The 19,816-nt window shown below is 54.6% G+C and overlaps 1 protein-coding gene across 1 annotated transcript in view; it reads left to right on the top strand.

Annotated features, from left to right (window-relative positions):
* WDR66 (WD repeat domain 66) overlaps positions 1-19,816 on the top strand; it is an 80,166-nt gene that overhangs the window by 44,295 nt on the left and 16,055 nt on the right. Inside the window, exons 13-18 of the mRNA XM_006894711.1 lie at positions 990-1,163; positions 1,690-1,874; positions 7,734-7,848; positions 9,089-9,252; positions 19,102-19,192; positions 19,334-19,477. Coding sequence (XP_006894773.1) covers positions 990-1,163; positions 1,690-1,874; positions 7,734-7,848; positions 9,089-9,252; positions 19,102-19,192; positions 19,334-19,477 — 873 coding nt within the window. The remainder of the gene's footprint in view (positions 1-989; positions 1,164-1,689; positions 1,875-7,733; positions 7,849-9,088; positions 9,253-19,101; positions 19,193-19,333; positions 19,478-19,816) is intronic.

Here is a 19,816-nt window from a genome sequence, read left to right as displayed (position 1 = left end):
AGAAACATTCATAAAATTGTGGTCTTTGTTTCTCCACCTGTTCACCTGGCCATGGCGTGTATTTTCCAGCACCACCTCCCGCCACATGTTCCCAGGGCCTTTTTCCCCTCCGTAGGCAGCTCGGCTAGTCGAGGTTCTTTGCCTGGCGGGGGGACGAAGTCCTTCATTCCTGAAAGGTCTGGCCTACTGGGCGTCAGGTCAGGGTTGGGCTGATGGAGTTTGCCATTGACTGACTTTAATGACAGGGCGTGAGCGTACTGAGAGCGCCTCCGGGGTCCCCTGTCGGCAGGTGCACTCTGTCGCTCTGTTATGTGGGTCAGTCGGGGTGCTCTGGACCCCTGTCTGCAGACACACTCCATCACTCCATTATGTGGGTCAGTCGGAGGGCCCTGGAGAAGTGTCCACACCTTGGCCGTGACACTCCCGGCTGATAACCACCGTGTAGCTGCCTAGTGACGACACTCTTCCCCCTTCTTCTCGTGTCTGTCATTTCCAGTTGTCTTTGCCTAGCCCTTCCTGCTTTCTGAACGTTTTTCCCAGGTGGTGTCAGATCGTGTGTGCTTGACTGTGACCCCTTTTGCTTTTAGCCATCATTTTAAAATTTTATGTAGCTGAGGAAGGGAGAGCAGGGACATGCAGTGAAGAGCAGAGAAAGAGGATGGGATAGTGGGAGACACGGGCAGGCCTCAAGGGTGCAGCAGGCTCTGCTCCAGAGCACGGCACACAGCCAGTGCCGCAGGAAGGGGCCAGCGACCGTCACGGTCACACTCCGCGGTCGTCCAGTAGGTGAGCGGCCACGTTCTGAAGGATGCTTCGGCTCTGACACAGAGTGGGTGGATGCGATCTTGAGAACCGTAGCCTCCATTAGGGAAGAAAAAGCAGCACAGTGTGGTGTCCAGGGCCCTGGAGGCACACTAACGTGACGTGCCGGCGTGTGTGTAAACGGTGGAGTCGGAAGAGGGACTAAGTTGAGTTCTGCTCTCGCACAGGACCTCAGCTGCACGGTCGTCCTGTTCCACGTGGTGGTCAGACACGGGAAGAGGGTCTGGGAATACCTGGCCAGGCTGTGTTCCCATCGCAAGAGCATCCAGAGCCTCCTGTTTGGGGTGTACCTGGACAGCAACGAGCCCCGCCTGCTGAGCCTCGGCCAAGACCGCCTCCTGGTGAGGGCTGGGCTCTGCCTGCATGTCTCTATTCTCGCCGTGGACTTCTTATTGTGAGGGCAGGTTGACTTGGCCACGCGTCCACTCTTCCCCATCTTAGGACCTTAACGACAGTGATCCCCCTGTGACAGTGCTCTCCTCACGCCCCCTGTCCTGTTCCTCAGTCCCCCTTGTCCCTCTGCCCTCTTGGTCCTGCCTTCTGCGTGTCCTCCCTGGGCAAACGCTGCCCTTTCGGTCTGGTTCATCTGATTGTTCTGAGGAGTGTTTCTCCCTGGCCCCGCCCAGGTCCTTTGGCCGTGAGAGTGAGCTGGTCCCAGACTAGACAGGTGACTGGGGCCTCAGTCTGGGGAGCAGATACGCTGCTTCACCCCCCGCCTGGCTCTCGGGGAACATCCACTGTGGGAGCTTGTTGACCTGACCAGGCTGGCTGCCCACAGTGAGGGGGCGTCCCCGTGAGCTGGGCGGCTTGCTCTGCTCTTCCCCCGCTGAGCCCTGGTCTGCCCCACCCCGCCCGGCTCCTCTACAGATTGAGTACAACCTCTCAAAGACCACCAAGGACCACCTGGACGTGCTGGACATCCACCGGACTGACCAGGGCGGCCACCCCACCTGCATGGTCTGGTACCCGCCCCTCACCAAGGAGCTCTTCCTGCTCATCTGCAACAGCGACTACAAGGTGAAGCTGTTTAATTCCACCACGAAGATGTGCAGGTAGGTGGGAGCCCGCCTCCACTCTCAGCTAGCTCCGTGTCGGGGGCTGGGCTCTGCTGCTGACCTGCGAGCCCTGGCCTTCACTCTTCATGGTGGTGGTGGTGGTGGCTGCCACCGCGTACCAGCCTGTGTCCACCAGGAGGGGCACTGCCTGTCAGGCTCTGTTGCTGCAGGCCCGATGCCCAGCCGTCCCGCTGAGCCTTCCTCTCAAGCCTAATGCCCTTCTCCAGGCACTGACCCCTCCTGTTGACACACCCACAGTCTGAGGGACGGAGTCCCCGTGACGCACCCTGATCCTCGAGCCCCAGCCGCGTCCTTCCGCCTCGTTCCTCTCCAACAGGGAGGAAGGACATGATTGCTTCATGGACCACCAAGGCATAGAAAGTCTTCTTGATGGCCCAGGACCGAGAAGCTGGACAGAGCCAGGGCAGGGATTCAGCCAGCCCGGTCTGATCCTTTTCTTCTCTGGGCAGATCTGGCCTGCATGCAGCCCTGGCCTGGGGTCCACTCTGACCTTGAGCTTTTTTCCCTGCCTGTGTTTTGGCTGCCTCTCGAGTGTGATTGGGGAGAATAGAGGTCCCAAGGGAGGAAAGACAAGTCAAACGTTAGGGTAACTCGGCAGGGGAAGAGAGCCAGGGATCTGTCCAGCACTGGCCGGCTCACACTCAAGGAAGGACACTTTCTAAGGGAGCTCTGGTGGCATAGTGACAAGAAGCTGCACTGCAATCCCGAAGGCGCCTGGTTCAAATCCACAGGATGCTCTGCTGGAGAAAGGGGCAGTCTCGTCCTGTGCCAGTCGGATCTGATTCAAGGGTACACAACAAGGAAAAAAAAGAAGGCCATTTTCTGAAATGGATCTCACTCAGGTTAGGAAGGTCTTCCAGAGTCACTGGGAGCTGTGAGTCCTTTCTCCAGGTGGACACAGGAGACAGCGATGATCTAACACAGCGCCTTCCTTCACACTCTCCGAGAACTGACCAGATGTGGGAGAGCGAAGTGTAGAAAGGAGTCTTAGAAAGACATCCTGCTTGAAGCAGTCCACGTTCCGCGAGGAGGAGGAGACGTTAGAGGGACGGACCAGTGGCTGCAATGGTGGCTCGGCCCCTGCAGAGGGTCGCCCCGGGGCAGGCAGGACAGGACAGGCAGGGCCCCTTCCCTGCCACACAGGACCACTGGGAGTTGCAGCCCATGTGAAAAGCCTTACAGTAGCAGCAACAAGGAAGCTCTCGGCACTTTTACCAGCTGTTGCTGTTCTTACCATGGGGCCTGTGGCGAGGGTGGAAGTGTACGGAGCGGGTGAGCTTTCCATCCAGAGCTCGCACCCGTTTGTGTCGTGATGGCGACTGCAGTCCCCTCATGTACCAGCACTCCTCCTGTCCCTGGGTTCCCTTGTCCACTTGTCTGTCTCCTGCCTCGGCATTGAGACTGGGCGCCTGCTGCCCTCTGGGCCTCACATGGTTGACCACTCCTTCCCCATGCTGTTACCACTTTGTGGGCCTGTGGTCTGTCGGGTTTTGACTGAAAGGTGTGCCCAGGGGGTGGATTATATGCTGTCTTAATGGACACACATATTTTAAACAGAGAGTACCCCATGGGGAGGCCTATCCCTGGGAAAAAGTCTGATCTGACTAGGTGAAGAAGAGACGGGGGGCTGGCTACCTTCGGCAGTAAGGAACCATCCCATCCAGGGTCTCTGTGCACTGACACTCTGAAATGAGCATAAAGAGAACGTGAGTTCCAGTGTCCATCACAGTGTCCATCACAACATCAGTCACCGCAGCCACAGGCAGGGACCTGAACACCAGTGTCCGTCACAGCATCAGTCACCACGGTGACAGGCAGGGACCTGAACACCAGTGTCTGTCACAGTGCCTGTCACAGTGCCCATCACAGAGTCCATCATGACATCAGTCACTGCAGTGACAGGGATGTGAACACCAGTGTCCTTCACAGTGCCCATCACAGTGTCTGTCACAGCATCAGTCACTGCAGCCACAGGAAGGAACCTTTCCCGTGGCCACCAAGAGATGACTGGACTGGCAAAATGTGCTCCATGGACTCTGATCCGGCCATAAAGAGGAGCGGAGTTCTGAGACACGTTGTGACTGCGTGGACGCTGAGGACGTGACGCTGCGTGAGACACGTCAGTCACTAAAGGACAGGCATTGTCTGAACCCCCCCTTCCCTGAAAGAGGCCAACGGCGAGCCCCGTGTCAGAGATGGAGAGGACGTGGGCCAGGGCGGCCGTTCATAGGGTCACAGCAGCACCTAACAGTGACCACGGAGAGGTGGGCACTTACAGTTCACAGATACTGAGGCTGGAGGCTGGGCAAAGGGAAGTCACGGGCACAGAAGGTGGTGACGGGCACACAAGGTGATATCCAGTTAGTCACTCGTGTGCAAGGGGAAAGGCTGAGCTGTCCTGGAACTGAACTCAGCCCCCATGGCTCAGCTTCAAGCCAAACAAGAAGACACAGGCTTTTAAAGGGAAGAGTCACGTTAGGGGTGAATTGACACTATTGTCCCTTGTTGTTGATGGCCTTTCAGTTGAGCACAACTCTTGCAACCCTACGAGCAAAAGACCTGAAAGCCCCTTTACGGCTGTCGACATTAATCAAAGTTCACAGAGTTTCCAGAGGCATGTTCTTTAGGAAGTGGATGCCACTCCTGCTTCCAAATCTGTCATAGAATGTTATTGGTCGAGTTGCCTGCGATGCATAGTGACGCTCTGTACAGCAGCTCTGAACCCTGCCCTGTCCTGAGCCAGTCTCACCGATTCTGACACCAACTCCCATCACCCCAGTCACTGTATCAATTCCTCTCATCTGGGGTCTCCCTCTCCTGCACCATTCGAGCATGATGTCCTTCTCCAAAGACCGATCTCTCCTGGCCATGTGAAGCTCAACATCAAGAAGACAAAGATTCCCACCACTGGACCCAGGGGCAGCACCATGATGGATGGAGAAGAGATTGAGAGTGTCAGCAGTTACAGCTTGCTCAGCTCCACAATTAACACCAGCAGCAGTCATGGAACCAAAAGACGAATTGCATTCGGAGCTTGTGCTGTCATGGACCTCTCCAGAGTGCTGAAGAGCAATGGTGTCGGTCTAGATTGTCCCTGAGGACAGTCAAAAATAGTAGTAGATCCCAAGGGCAGTGCTTGTCCAGGGGAGACTAGAATGCAGGAAGGAGAGATCAGAAAGGGAAGCTGGCAGTGGGCGTCATAGGGCGGCAGTGGGGAGAGCGCTGCTGTGTCGTGAGGACGGCAGGTGACGTGTGTGGAAAGCCAGTGGGCTAGGTCAGTCCTCAGCATTCAGAGGTCGGCTCAGCGCCAGGCATCCCCACACGGAAGAGTGGCAAGGCAGCACAGGTTGTGGTAGGTGTATTTTTACCACAGTAAGAGAGTCTTAAAAAGAATTTCTGGAGATCAAATTCACGCAGAAGCAAATGAGCCATTTTAAAATGAGCGCTGGCCGTGGGGAGCTCTTGTGTGCTTCGCCCTGTCCTGGAGTTGAAGCACCACCCCTGTCTCGTCCAGAGCCTTCCCACCAGCCTCGCTTCAGGCGTCTCACGGGTTCCTGTCCGTCAGCTCCAAGTCACAGCGATCCTGTGACAACACAACCGTCACCGTCCAGCGTCCTTGTGCCTCAGCTGGGCCTGAGCCCATTGCCACAGCCCCCGTGGACTGGCCCAGCTTGTGGAGGGGCGGGCTCTCTCCCGCTGCCCTTCTGCTTTTGCAAGTATGATGTCCTCCTCCAGACACTGGGATGTCTTCTTCCGGGGACTGGGTACCCCCCAGGGACCAGGATGTCCTCGCCCAGGGACCAGGAGACTGGGAGGTCCTCCGGAGACTGGATGTTCCCTGAGGACTGGGATATCCCCACCCCCACCCCGGGGACTGAGATGTCCCCTTAGGGGACCAGGATATCCTCCTCTGGGGACTGGGATGTCCTCCTCTGGACACTGGGATGTCCTCCTCTGTGGACCAGGATGTCTTCCTCTGGGGACCAGGGTGTCCTCCAGGGATGACCTTTCCTGATAGCATGGAGACAAGGTCACACCGTCCTTCTCCAGAGCTTCACCGTCGCCGTTGTGCCTCTTCCAGGATGGAATCGCCCCTTTTTTTTTGTTAGTCCGTCGAATATTCCGTATTTTTCGCCAACACCTCAATTCAGAGACACCGTGTCTTCCTTGAGTGACTGTGGTCTCCCTTATTCATTGTCTAGCTTCCACATGCATTGAAATAGCAAAGCCGAGAAACCAAAACTTCACTGGGAGAGATATGCCTTTTCATGAGAAAGCCCAGAGAATTTGAAAATGGCATTTACAAAATATTTAAAAGAACATGAAAAGGCACTTCACAGGAGGAGAAAGCCAGTAAAGCTCTGAGAAGCGGCTCACTGCTGTATCAGAGATGCAAATGAAAGCCAGATGCCATTTCTCAGAAGCCAGATTAGCAGAGATAAAAATGATTGATGGTGTTCAGAGCTTGGCAAGGGTGCAGGCAGCCTCGCACGCTGAAAACCAGGGGTGGGTGTGTGTGTGTGTGTGTGTGAGAGAGAGAGAATTGGCGTGACCTTTGGGGAAAGCCATTCGTCACCCTCAATTAAGCCCCATCCCTCCTCACGACTTCTAGGAATTGTAGCCCACGGAAGCACGCACACAGGATGCCAAGAGGTGGCTCCGAGGATGGCTGGCCGGGAACGGTGTCTTTAGATGGAAGCAATCCAAATGTCCATTAATAGGGGATCAGTGAAATGAAGGTTGTCGAACCACTGGGACGTCGTGTTGCTTTTATAAAAAGAAATGAGGGCCGCGTGAGGTCGCTCTCTGTGGACGTGGCTCCAAGGCAGCTTGGGTCAGACACTTCCCTAGGAAGAGTGCGCAGGATTCATTTCCATAGGAAAATAGGATAGAAGTTGGGAAAAAAATAGATATACAAACATGGAAAAGAAATTCTCAAGTACGGATGGTCCTTGGAGATGGACATCGTGCTGGGAAGGGTGGAGGGACAGTGCAGGAGAGGAAGACCTGGATGAGAAGGATTGACTTAGTGACTGGGGCGATGGGGTTAGGTGTGTTGGAGGCAGTGAGACTGGCTCAGGACAGAGATGGGTTCAGAGCTGCTGTGCACAGGATCGCTGGCAACTCAACACCACATAACAACATAGCGAGCTGTTAGGGACTTCCTGCTTTGTGTGGGTCTAAGAGGAGTTCAGGTGGCGCCGTGGGTTGAGAGGTTGGGAGGTCAGCAGCTTGAATCCTGGGAGGTTGACTCTCCAGGGAGAAGGACGAGACATTGTGCGCCTGTGAAGTCTTCCAGCCGCGGAACCCCCGGGGCAGCCCTGCTCTGTCCTCCAACATGCTTGAGCCCGCTGCTGCAGTGCATATGTCAGCCCGCCTGTCGGTGACGGACACGGGGAGGGCCGACTCAGACCGCTTGCTCACTGTCTGGGTGAGCCCAGTCACCTTGACGGCCCCTGACGACAGCCCTGACCTGTGTTCCAGCTCTGAGCGGGAGGAGACTTGATGGTAGTGAGGGTTTTGATTTTCTGTTTTGTAAGGTGTCTAAACATGGGAGAAATAAGTATTTCACAAAACAACGAACCCAGAACCGCTGGTGTGGTATAAGGAGCAGGGGGTGGGCCAGGGCCCCTACAGTGTGCTCCCTTTTCAGCGTCATGGGGACAGTCTGTGGGGGCACGTGGCCCTTCCTTCCTTCTGCACGGCGAGCCCCTTCCTGCTTCCCTGAGGGACGAGACGGGAGTTTAGGGTGAAGCCTTCTGAGAACATCGCCACCAGAAAGCCATCAGACCTCCATTCGGCTGTGGCTTTAAAATTCTCTCTCTTATTTTGCAGAAAGACTCTCCTTGGGCCGACCTACGGCTCGCCCATTGAACAGGTCCAGCTCCTTCCTGTGAAGACCAGCTCCGACCTCCAGAAACGCTACCTGGCATTCATTAACAGAGACAAGGTACCAGCCGCCCGTCCCAGGCCACCCACTGTCCCCTCAGGGATGCTTGGCTTCAAGTCCAGGCCCAGGACCTCAGAGAGGCTGTGGTTGGGTTTCAAACCACCACAATCAAGCAGATAACCCAGTAAAGACAGAAGATTTGGTTTCAAGTGCACGTAGAAGTTAGGCTTGCAACATGCTGGAGTCTGCCGTGTGTGCGGTGGCCTTAGAAGGGACTCTGAAGTGTTGTGAGGGTGACCAGCCGGCACCCCTGACACCAGGTGCTGCTGGCAAGATGGTGCCAGCGGACGCGCCACACGAGGCTGCTGCAAACCTTGAGTTTGGTTTCAGACTCCCCTCTCACCCCACACAAGAACCCCATAAATATCTGTGGAAAAGCCAAGTGCAGCAAAGCAATCTGAATCAGCAGGGCCCCTGAAATGACCGTGGACAGTGGCGCCAACTCCTGGGAGACCTTTTTGGGCTTCCAGTATTTTCTTTACCCCAGGTGAGGGCACCTGTCCCTTCCCTTGGGTTCTTTTCCATGCATACGTTGAATTTTGTTGTTGTGAGGTGCCTTTGAGTCACTTTCGTCTCCTAGCCACTCTCCATGACAAAGTCGAGCCTCCGCAGGGCTTGGAGCCCCCGTGTGCACGTGCAGATGTCCCTGGCTGCCCTGCACACGGGTCCCTGAGAGGGCTTGAACCACCCACCATGTGGTTCTCAGCAGCCATGTGCTCACCATCGCTCCATCCGGGCTGCTTAGGAGAAAAATCCCAGAAAGATGCCCAAGCCAGGCCTGCTTGGCTGTACATTTAATGAGGAATCTCTGCTGACAAGCACATACCACCCCTGGACTGTTCTGGAAAGCCCGGGACGTCTCACCACACCCATGGGGGAGTGCCCTTTCTCTGTAGCAACAGGAACTGCATGCCCAGCTGGAGCCTGGTGCCATCCCCGAGGGACCACCCAACAGGCCACCGTGTTTGCTCTAGGGGTGACGCCTGCCCACCAGGAGGGGTTCACCCCGAGGGACCACCCAACGGGCCGCCGTGTGGGCTCTAGGGGTGACTCCTGCCCACCAGGAGGGGTTCACCCCGAGGGACCACCCTACGGGCCACTGTGTGGGCTCTAGGGGTGACGCCCGCCCACCAGGAGGGGTGCAGCCCACAGATCCTTCCTGCACAGTGTTCGGTAGTAACTCGGGGTCTCAGGCACAGAGGGCCCCGGCGCCCCAGCCTCCAGTTCTGTCTCTCTCTAGGTAGGACTCCAGATCCTGCCGGTGGATGGCAACCCCCATAAGACGTGCGCCATCATCTGCCACCCAAATGGGGTATCCAGTTTGACCCTGTCCTTCGACGGCTGCTACGCCTTCACGGCTGGAGGAAAGGACCGTTCTGTCTCCCAGTGGGAGATTAATTTAAGGTACACGAGGGGCGGGCTGCTGGGCCTACAGGCTGCCTTGTTACCTCAGCGGGAGGCCCTGCCAGGCCTCCTGCGGGTACACAGGTGCCCGGGCCAGGCCTGTGCCTCAGGCCACTCACCCACCAGCATGGGACACAGAGGGGTGAGCCAAGCAAGGAACTGTGGTGAGAGGGGGCGTGTGCTGGAGAGCCCGGGGCGCCTCTCACAGGAGGGGCAGGGATGAGGAGAGACATCAGAGGAGAAGTGGGGCTGCAGGTGGAACTGCTTTCCAGAGCTCGCTGTCACGTCAGGGGCCATGCCAACGGTCGTGTGACTTTCCTGAAGTAAGGAGGGCTGGTGGCATGCAATTAAAGCATTTGACTGCTGACCAGGGTCAAACCGCCAGTTATCCCGGGGAGAAAGATACCAGCAGTCTGTTTGTTAAGGGTCCCGGCCCAGAGCCCCTGCGAGGGGGCCTGTGTCTGAACGGCCAATGGGACGGCGCCAGCTGGACGCAGGCGGGCCTGGGTTAGGGTTATATTGATTAGTCAGGTCGAGATTTGGTTTGGGTTTGGCTGTTCTCAGTTGACTCTTTTGATTAAAGAGGTAAATTTTGTGCTGTTGAAAGTATACACAGTGGTCAGGAGTCATGGGCCGTGTCTCCTGGTCCAGCCGTGTGAGCGGCGGGGCGCGCTCTCCGTGCGGGCGTCCCTTCTCCATGGGCGCCACTCACCCTCCCCTGGGGTCCGAGCTCCGCTGTCAGGTCCCTGCTCTTCAGCTGGCCCCACGTGGATCTTAGAAAGCCTAACGCTCAGGGCACATTCCCCAGCCCTCTAACACACAGGGTTCGGCTCCCTCGAGGTGCCACTCCACCAGTGGCCCTGGGGGACGAAGACGGGCAGTGCCCACGCACCAGGAGTGTAACCTCTGAGACTGGTGCAGCATTACCAGGAGTTGGACAAGTTCTGAGTACTGTTTGTTTTTAAAAAGAGCTCAGAATATTTTTTATATGAAGTTTAAAGATCACCTCAGGGTAACCACTGATTCGATGAGCTTCGTGTGTATGTGTGTGTTGTTATGTGCCCGTGAGTCAGAACCAACACAGAACTGACCGTCCAGCAGGTTTTCAGAGGCAGCAAGTCACACAAGAGGAGACTGGCGGTCTTCTGCCATGGAGCAGCTGGTGGACTCAAACTCCCTGCTCTGGGGTTGTCAGCACAGCTCCTTCCCACTAGGCCACCAGAGATCCCTGTGTGGAGGTGGACGTTTGAGCCACTGACCCCACATTTAGTGGCCACGTCCATGAACTTCTGTGCCTCCGCACCCCATCCCGTCCAGCTGACCTTACGTACAGAGGCCCCTGGAGGGTGAGCTGCGGCACGTTTTGTTTTACAAGAGTTAAAAGGGGAGAAGACGCTGAGGTTTACAGCCTGGGACCCTGTGAAGCGGCTGTGTTCTGTCGTGCAGGCAGGGTTTTGGTTTGTGGGTGTGAGTAAGAATTGGTTTGCTCTAATCCATTTAAAGGACCGAGCTAGGTGGTCGCTAAATGACCCTGTCTTCCCACACACAGCGTGTATACAGCACAGGTAGAAAATGAACTCGGAGAGCTGGGTAGTGTGCGTGTTGTTTGTGTGAAACTGTGGTCACGATTTCCTTTGCAGACTTCCTCGTAGAGACATTGGCTTAGGAGCTCAGAACCTTTGTTTCTAAAAAGGGGGCGGGTTTTTTGGGTGGTCTTTCCTTTGACCCCAAGCCAGGCTCTGGCCCTGCCTCCAGTAGCCTGCGGGCTCTGCTGGTCACCCTCCCACATTCACCTAAGAAGGCAGAGCTGGGAGCCGCCTTGTTTCCCCAGAGCACTGCTATTACAAGAACAACTGAACTCACCACCCCAGGTCCAAGCCAAGGGCACAGCTGGCCCATGGTAGCCAGGGAAGCGTCCTGCTTGGCCATTCCGAGAGCAGAAATCACCAGTGACACGCGTGTTCAACCCGAGACAATCTCACATCGTAGCTCTGACTCTCAGATCTCCGATCTGGGGAGCTGGAAGATCTGGGCCCAGGCAGGGACACCCCTTCATTCCTGCAGAGAGGCGATGCTAGGCACCTGAGACCTGCCTGCTCCCCGGGACCCTAGGGGAGGAGAGCCAGGGTTTAGGGGGGAAGGACAGTCTCCCCATGCTTTCATTTCTGTCCAGTCTATCAGCTAGCAGCACCAGCCCCTGTCCAGTCGGTTCCCTGTGCCTGGCTGGAGTCCAGGCTGCCGAGAATTTCAGTTTAATTTGTCGGTGGGACAAAGGATTGTTATAACCTAATTAGCACTTCATTACTGCTTCTGGTGTCTTAATATGTTCCGCACTCACTAATGGAAAGAAGTTAGAAAACCCTAAATAATAAACAAAATTCCCACCACGCATACTGATGGTGAGGCCAGGCGTGGGAGGAAGGGATGCCTTCCGGCCCAGTGCTTCCATCAAGGCTGCCCCAGGACCCCAGTCCAGGCAGAGGGTGCGTGAAGGCCTGGGGGTCTGCCCAGGAACTAACAGCAGCCACCACCACTGTCGTCATATGGTCACAGCCCTGGTGGCGAGGTGGTTAAGTGTTTGGTTGCTCACTGAAAGGCTGGCAGTTCAAACCTGCCAGCGACTCTGCAGGCCACAGATGGGCTTACGGAAAGAAGACCTGGTCGTCTGTTTCCTTGATGAACCAAAGAGAATTTTTAAAGTTGCCATCAAGCTCATTCCAACTTGTATTGACCAAGTATTAGGGCAGTTAGGCTCTGGCCTGCTGACAGGAAGGCCCGTATTTCTCCGTGGGGAGACGGCAAGGCAGCGTGCTCCTGTGCAGACCCCCAGCCTCAAAGCCAAGCGGTCGCTCTGCTATGTCCTGTAAGGTTGAAATGGGCTGGACTTGAGTCGGCCACACGCACAGCCCCCAGGCCAGGACGCTGTCAGTGTGGCAGATGGAGCTGTCCAGGGACCCCTGTCCAGCCCCTTTCTCCGGGGTTCACCCACACCTTGGCCCTTCTCCCCATCGTTGCAAGCAAGCACCCCTTTTTGCCACTCTATTACAGTCTCCCAACACTCTTATGCTTCACCACCAGACTAGCTTGAAGCTGGAGCTGGGGGAGCGGGGGGCTCTTGTGTGTGTCCCCTAGAGGGTGCTGGGGCTCAGGGGCTCCTCTGAGTCACCTCTGAGCATTCTCTGGCCCTGCGCCTGGCCTGGCCCCTGACCTTTCTAAGTGGACCCTGGGCCTGGCCTGAAACCGACCTCAGTGGGATGAAGGCAGAGCCTGCTGGGGGCCCTCCTGGGTACAGCCCTGCTAGGACCCCACGGCCTTTTCCCAGCCCCCAAGAGGGTTGAGAGCAGGTTTATGAGTGCCTCTTCTGGGGAAGTGTAGGTACACAGCAGCGCCCACTCCTGGGGCCCCAGTGTCTGCAAGGAGGGGCCCTGATGTTATTGAGTTACATGTGGGACTGCTAACTGGAAGGGAGGTGGTTCAAACCCACCTTCTGCTCCTCAGGAGAAAGACAGGCTGTCTTGTGTCATAAAAATGTACATCTGAACCCTGGCGGCAGGTGGACGTGAGCCCCGGGGACCCCAGCAGGAGGCGGCCCTGACCTGGGGGGGGACCCTGACGGGAGGTGGCCGTACCCTGGTGGGAAGTGACCATGAGCCCCGGGAGAGCTTTAGTGGAGCTGAAGGCCGTGTGTTTGGGTTTGGGAGTAGTAACTGGAGCCATTCTATTCCAGGCCTTTTCTGTGAGCCAGTTCTGGTCCCCTTCTGTCCTCTCTGCCATTCTGTGGTTACCTCTCTGTCCAGAATGAGAAACTCATTTGGAAGGCTTAGGTGACGGCCCACCCTAGGGTGGGGCTGGAGTTCACAGCAGGCCTTCTGGTCCCAACTTATTTCTTCCCAGGAGAAATAGGAAGGGTGCGCGTCACGTGCCTGCGGCATCTTCCCCACTTTACAGATTGGCACACTGAGGCACAGAGCATTCCTGTTACTTGCTCATAACAGCTTACCAGTGGCAGAGGCAGGGGGCACGTCTGACTCTGGGTGCTTCCTCACTTCCCTGCTGTGATCCCTTCCAAGCTTGTTCTCATATCCCAGCACGGGACTAATCTCCCGATTAGCAGAAATCCATTTATTGGATTATCATAATGACTTCATATTGTCAGTGTTTTGTAAGAGGCAAAGCTGCCCTCACGCAAACGTAGGTTTTCTCATCCTTTGAAGGGCTCTTCCTGCCTTCTTTGTGCTGGGATCTCTGGTAGTGTAGTGGGCTGTGGGCAGGGCTGCTGTCTGGGAGTGGGGATTCAGACCCAGCGGGTGTGCGTGTCTTCTCCGGAGAAAGATAAGGCGCTCTGCTCCCGTCATCCTGCACAGAATTAGAAACCACGGGAAGGCCGTCAGTGCTTGGCACTGACTCGGCAGCCGTAGGTTTGAGTTTTAAAGGTTCCTGCAGCAGGATGGTTTCTGCATGCTCAGCTCAGTGATGCCAGCTAGCGTCTTCACTCTGTTGCACCACCTCACTCTCTTTCCTGAGGTGTTCTCCCTCATTAACATAAACTCACTGCTCCCTGAGCTTTGGTCCCACAGACACGGTCTTAGAGAGCACAGAGCTCGGTGCTCAGTGCTCGGTGCTCGGTGCGGTGCTCGAAGCAGGGATTTTTTTCACTGTTAACATAGACTGTTGGTTGACTTTAAGACGACTTCAGGAGATCATTGTGGTCTAAGGTTTAAAGAGTATCTCAAGGCAGTAGTTTTAGAGCTTCATCTATCTATCATGGTTCCGGAAAGTGAAGAGTGGAAATTCTGTTCTCCATTTCCCCCTTTTGATCAAGACCTGTCTGGAATCTTTGATCAAAATGTCCTGTAATGGTAGCTGGCACTCTCTGATTCTTCTGGTGTCATGACTGAGGAGGCAGTTAGCCACGCCTCCCATCTCCCCGCCATTCCTGGCGCCCCACCTCCCATCTCCCCGCCATTCCTGGCGCCCCACCTCCCATCTCCCCGCCATTGCTGGCACCCCACCGTCCATTTCACCAGTGAACTCGGTGACTCCTCCTTTGTTCTTTTGTTGGGCATGTTGTAAATACACCCACCGCACAACTTTGTTCACAACTTATTGGCAGCTGTAACAGCAGCCGTACCTTAAATCACTCTGATTTTCAGGTCATTATTAACGTCCCTTCCGTTGCCCTCATTGCTGCTAACCATGGATGAGCTCTGGTTTCTATATGTTGGCATTTCAGGGAGGTGTTCTGTATAAGAAGTGAGGTTGTCCACTCTGTCCTCTTACGGTTGACCTAGTCCACTCAGCATCGTGTCTCCTGGGCAAGGTCTTCTGCTCTACAGAGCGAGTGGGCGGTGGGGAGCGAGTGGGCGGTGGGGAGCGAGTGGGCGGTGGGGACCGTGAGCCCAGCAGTCTGTGTCTGAGTCCCTGCTCTCACGTCTGCGGGTCACACGCCAAGGGCTGCAGTCACTGGTCCCTCTGCCAGTTTTCCTTTTCGGTTTTGAGCACGGCCTTCCACAGCAGCCACACCACTTGGTGTTCTCACCAGCGGCGGGTCAGGGCTCTAGTTCGCACACATCCTCACCGACATTTGTTGTTTCCTCCTTTTTCCAGTCTGCGCCTTTGGGGTTGACGTGTAAAGGCGTTCACTGTGGTTTGCTCTGCGTCTCCTTGATGACTGACCGCCAGGCTGTTCCCACGTGTCCGCTAGCTCTGTGACTCTGGTGGAGAGTCTGCTCACGTCAGTGTCTCCTCGTGTGCTGGGTCTAGGCCTTTTGTCGTTCGTTTGAGGTTTTAAGTCTATTTTAGTTACTAGCTTCTTTTCAGATAGACGGTTTCCAAAGAGACGCTCTCTTGTCTTTTTACTTTTTCGGTTAAGTCTTTGACAAACAAGCTTTTGGCTTTTTAAAAATGAAGTCCTCCAAAAATAATTAGGTCCCCATTGTTTGACTCTTCTGTTTCTATTTTGGGATGATGCTAGCTAACCCGTCGTGGGAGCTAAGCTTCTGCTTGTTCTTCTAAGAATGTGATTTTACATGGCGCACGGAGACTCCTAATGTGTTTTCATTCTGTTTCTCTGTGTGACGTGAGACATGGACCCCATTTCCTTTTCCTTTTTTTTTTCTATAATTATATTTTATTAATTTTCATAAACATTTACAGAGATTTTGGGCTTCCACTCATTCATTGTAGCACTATTCTCTCTACCCTCCTCCCAGTTTGTTCTTGTCCAAATGCCACAGTGCTTGTCAAAGCCAGTTCTGATTAATCTTCTTTGTCAGTGTGTCCTTTGCCATTCCCTATCACTCCTCCCTGAGAGAGACTTCACCCTGAGTCATAAGGAAAAGGGGATGGCGTCTTAGCTACTTCCTGCTGAAAAGGGACGCTGTGGGTTTCAGGGTGAAGATCTTCTCTCACTACTCTAAAGGGCCCCTTTGGCAGTAGGAAACACATAGACTATTATGGAGATTGATTTTGGAATTTAGATGCACTCTTACTGATTGTGCTTGGCCGTACATGTTCATATCCTTGAAGATGTATCATGGGGGTGTTGCAACCTAGAAGACACAAATTTGACTAACAAGTTATAAGTACATGAGTCCAAAAATTATGGAAAAGTAAAAGAAAAGATTCTTTCATTGTTTTACAAACCCTCCCCCAGGTCTCCTCCACCATGTAGCCCTCGCTCTAGTCTCCTGTGATGACAGAAATACCTAGTTATATCTCTCTTTTAAACGGTTTTCTCTCTCCTCTGTTTCAGTGCAGTATACATTATTGAACCCATCTTACTCAGTCTCTCCCCAACCCCAAGGACAGTCCCATTCTACAACAGTGGCATCGTGTAATATTTGTCCCATTTCCTTTTCCTAAACGAGACAGTTCTAGGTACTGAGGAGATTCGTTTTTCCTATCAAAGAGGGTGAACGTCCTTATCCAGAGCCATCCAAGTGGGAATTCACTGTGGATTCCTGGCCGGGTCCCACTGGTCTGTGTGTCTGTCGCTCGACCAGTGCCAGGCTTGTGGCCTGCTGGAGGTGGGCACTTGTTGCTGGTGAGCCTCTGTAGACTTGCTGCCATGGCTGTCGACTGCAGGGGGGAGACTGCCGTGCCTCGCTGTGGAGCAGTGCTGGCTTCAGATCGCCAGAGACTCACCGTTAGGAGAAGACCCTGGATGAGCCGTGGATGCCCCCACAGCCTCTCGGTGCCGTGTGTTAAGTTCAGGAAGCCTGAGTTAGCACAGGACCCTGCATGAGCCGTGGACGTCCCCAGAGCCTCCCAGAGATGTGTTAAACTCAGGAAACATGGACCTTCCTACTTCGTTCTCTTTCTATGTTTTTTTTAGCTATGTCTTGCCATTCCATATAAAGTTGAGGATTGGTTTGTCCTATTTCTTAAAGACAACTTGGAATTTTACCAGGATTGCATTGAATCTAGAAATTGCTTTACACAGTGTTGACATTTCAGCAGTATTCAGTCTTTTAGTCCGTGAGCAGAGAACATCTCTCCATGTCTTTACGCTACGCTACGCTACGCTTTAGTTTTCATTGTTAAATCCTTCATGCTCCTGGTTGGGTTTAGTCCTGGTGTTTGTTCTCTTAACTGTGACTGTAAATGGGTTTATTTCCTTCTCCTTTGAGATTGCTCCCAGCTGGTGGAGAGAAGCCCAGCTCCTGTTGGTTGGTGACCTGTGACCTCCTTGTCGTGCTGGGCGTTTCCTTGTGGACTCTGGGATTTTCTGTAGAGAAGGTCACGTCATCCACCCGTGGACATGATTTTACCTCTTCTGAGAACCCTGGACACCTTTTGTTTCCTTGTGTTCTGGCTAGGACCGCTACCAGATGCTGACGAGGAACGACGAGAGCAGCATCCTGTCTGAGGCCTGGCCTCACGCGGACGCTTTCAGTGTCTCTGTCTGGCTGTTGTCTGGTCCACTCTTGGCTGTGGACTTTCTCATCTGCTCTGTCCGAGGCATGCGGTGGAAGTCCCCTTCTCTTCTGACTGTCTTGAGGATTTTTATCGAGAGAGGATGTGCCGAGTTAGGTGGGTTGGCTTGCTGACACTGAGCCCCCCAGCATTCCTGGGATGAAGCCCAGCTGGTTATGGCGTGAGCGCCCCATTACCATGCTGCTGGATTCTGCCCGTGAGGAGTTTGACGTCCGCATTCATCAGGGGTGTTGGCCTGTGGTTTCCTGTGTGGCTTCTGTCTGGACCTGGTTATTTGCCTTCGCAGAGCGAATTGGGGAGGATTCCTTCTTTCCCTGTGTTTTCGAAGAGTCTGGACAGTGCTGGTGGCCCCTTGTCTGCAGTGTCTGGTGGACTCTCAGGGAAGCCGCTGGCTAGACCCTGGTGTGCTGGCTGCAGCCTCCGGTCACTGGGTCCGCTCACGTGTCACGAGCCTGTGGAGATGTTGTAGTTTAAAGGGCCTATTTTTGACAACTCAGAAAAGGAGGTGAGAAGGCCTGCACTGAGCCCAGGGAAGTAATTGTCGTTTCTACACTGAGCATGTGGGCACTGTCGAATTGGTATATGATTGGCTGTGTATATTCACAACAGGGTAAATAAAATTTACAGGGGAAAAAGTAAATGTTTTAGTGTTTTGTTTTTGTTTGTTTTTTTTTAAATTTTTTGTGACATGAAACTCTGAATCATAGAAGTGGCCAGGTTTACAGGTTTAGTAGACACTCGTGAGACGCCAGAGTACCTTGTTGTTCTTTGAACATGGAATAAAACTCATGCCAAGGCTTAACTTCCAGAATAATCAACCACATAAGATCAAAAGGTAGCCCCTGCCTGTGGATGAAGCTTAGAAAATACGAATGAGTATGACAGAGAGATTGATGGAAATGAGACTCACAGAGAGGAACCGAGAACGTGGTTACTTGGTGCTATGATAATTAACATCATAAAAGTATTTATGAATGAGTGAATGCAAAATCAATTCACTCTGAAAAGTTTCCCCAAAATTGCAATAACAATAAGAGAGAGCCTATTTTCAAAAATTCCAACCATGGGGTAGTGTTGTTATGTGCCGTTGAGTTGCCTGCGACTCATAGCAACTCTAACACAGCCCTAAACCCTGCTCTATCCTGTGCCAAACATATTGTCTCTGATACCCCTACCCCTTACCATTACCCCAGTCACTGAATCAATCCATCTCATCGAGGGTCTTTCTCTCCTGGGCTGTCCCTCCACCTTCCCAAGCATGATGTCCCTCTCCAAGGACTGATCCCAACTTTCAACATGTCCAGAGTAAGTCAGACGAAGCTTCAGAATCCTTGCCTCCAAGAAGCAGCCTCTCCAGGACGAACTTCCTAAGAGAGCTAACAAAACCAGACCCGCTGCTGCCAAGTTGAATAGAACTCTTGTGACCCCACAGGACAGAGTAGAACTGTACTGGTGACTCAGAGGCTGGCATCTTCATGGAGCAGACTGCCAGCGTGCTCCCTCGGAGTTCCTCGGCTGGTGGGTTCAAACCGCCAACCTTTGAGTGGCCAGCTGCTCTAACCTTGGAGAGTGGAGGGTCCTTTTTCCCGTCTGGCGTAGGTCACTCGTGCTCCGGGCTGCGGTGGAAGTGCTCCCCTGCCCCGTGTCCTGTTCTGACTGTGGTTATCTGGGCTCTGACCTCATGCACAGGGCCCCTCCCCGGGAGGACAGCGACTTTGGGGCACAGGGCCTTACCCCCTAAGATTCCCGGAGATTGTAGATGACTAGGCCAGGATAGTGAGAGTACCAACTGGGCTCCACTGGGAAGCCCCCCAGGCTCCACAGTACAGTGAGGGCTCCTGCTTTGATTTCATTTCCCCGTGCCTGGCCAATGCCCCCTCCGTGACACCCTGCCCCTCTTTCTCTGCCCAGTGCCTTGGACGCTGCCGTCTCGCTGGGGGGTGATGACCTGACTCCGTTCTACAGCCTGGTGACTGGTGGCCGGGAAGGACAGTTCTACAGGGTAGTGTTGGCTGAGCTCCCTGTCCGGTGGCTGGTGCCCTGGGTCACTCCCTGCGTTTCCCCCCTCACCCCGGCCCCCACCACCCCCGAGCGCCCCTCCTCGGTCAGCCCAGGCTGACAGCTGACGGGCTGGCCTCCGCAGGAGCTGGAGGACTACTTTTACTACTCCCACCTGCGTAGCCAGGGCATCGACACCATGGAGCCCCGGGAGGTGTCCGAGCACATCCGCCTGCCCGAGCTGCCCTTTGTCATGAGGGCCATCGGCTTCTACCCCTCGGAGGAGGCGGTACGTGAGGGCACGAGGGCAGGGCGGGGGACCGAGGAAGACCTCCTGTTACAGGGCAGGGTCAGGGCGTAAACTGGAAGTGGACTTAGCGGGCCCCAGTGCCATCTCGTGATTCCAGTCATCATGACCCTGTGGGGCAGGCCAGAACTGACCAGGGAGTTTCCCACTGTGGGTGACCCTCCCTGCGGGACAGGCCAGAACTGACCAGGGGGTTCCCCCTGTGGGTGACCCTCTCTGCAGGACAGGCCAGAACTGACCGGGGGGTTCTCACTGTGGGTGACCCTGCAGGACAGGCCAGAACTGACCGGGGAGCTTCCCACTGTGGGTGACCCTCCCTGC

This window comes from Elephantulus edwardii, unplaced genomic scaffold (genome assembly GCF_000299155.1).
Source record: "Elephantulus edwardii isolate Elephantulus edwardi_28Jun2011 unplaced genomic scaffold, EleEdw1.0 scaffold00148, whole genome shotgun sequence".
Classification (NCBI taxonomy): Eukaryota; Metazoa; Chordata; class Mammalia; order Macroscelidea; family Macroscelididae; genus Elephantulus; species Elephantulus edwardii.
This window is presented reverse-complemented; position numbering and strand designations above follow the sequence as displayed.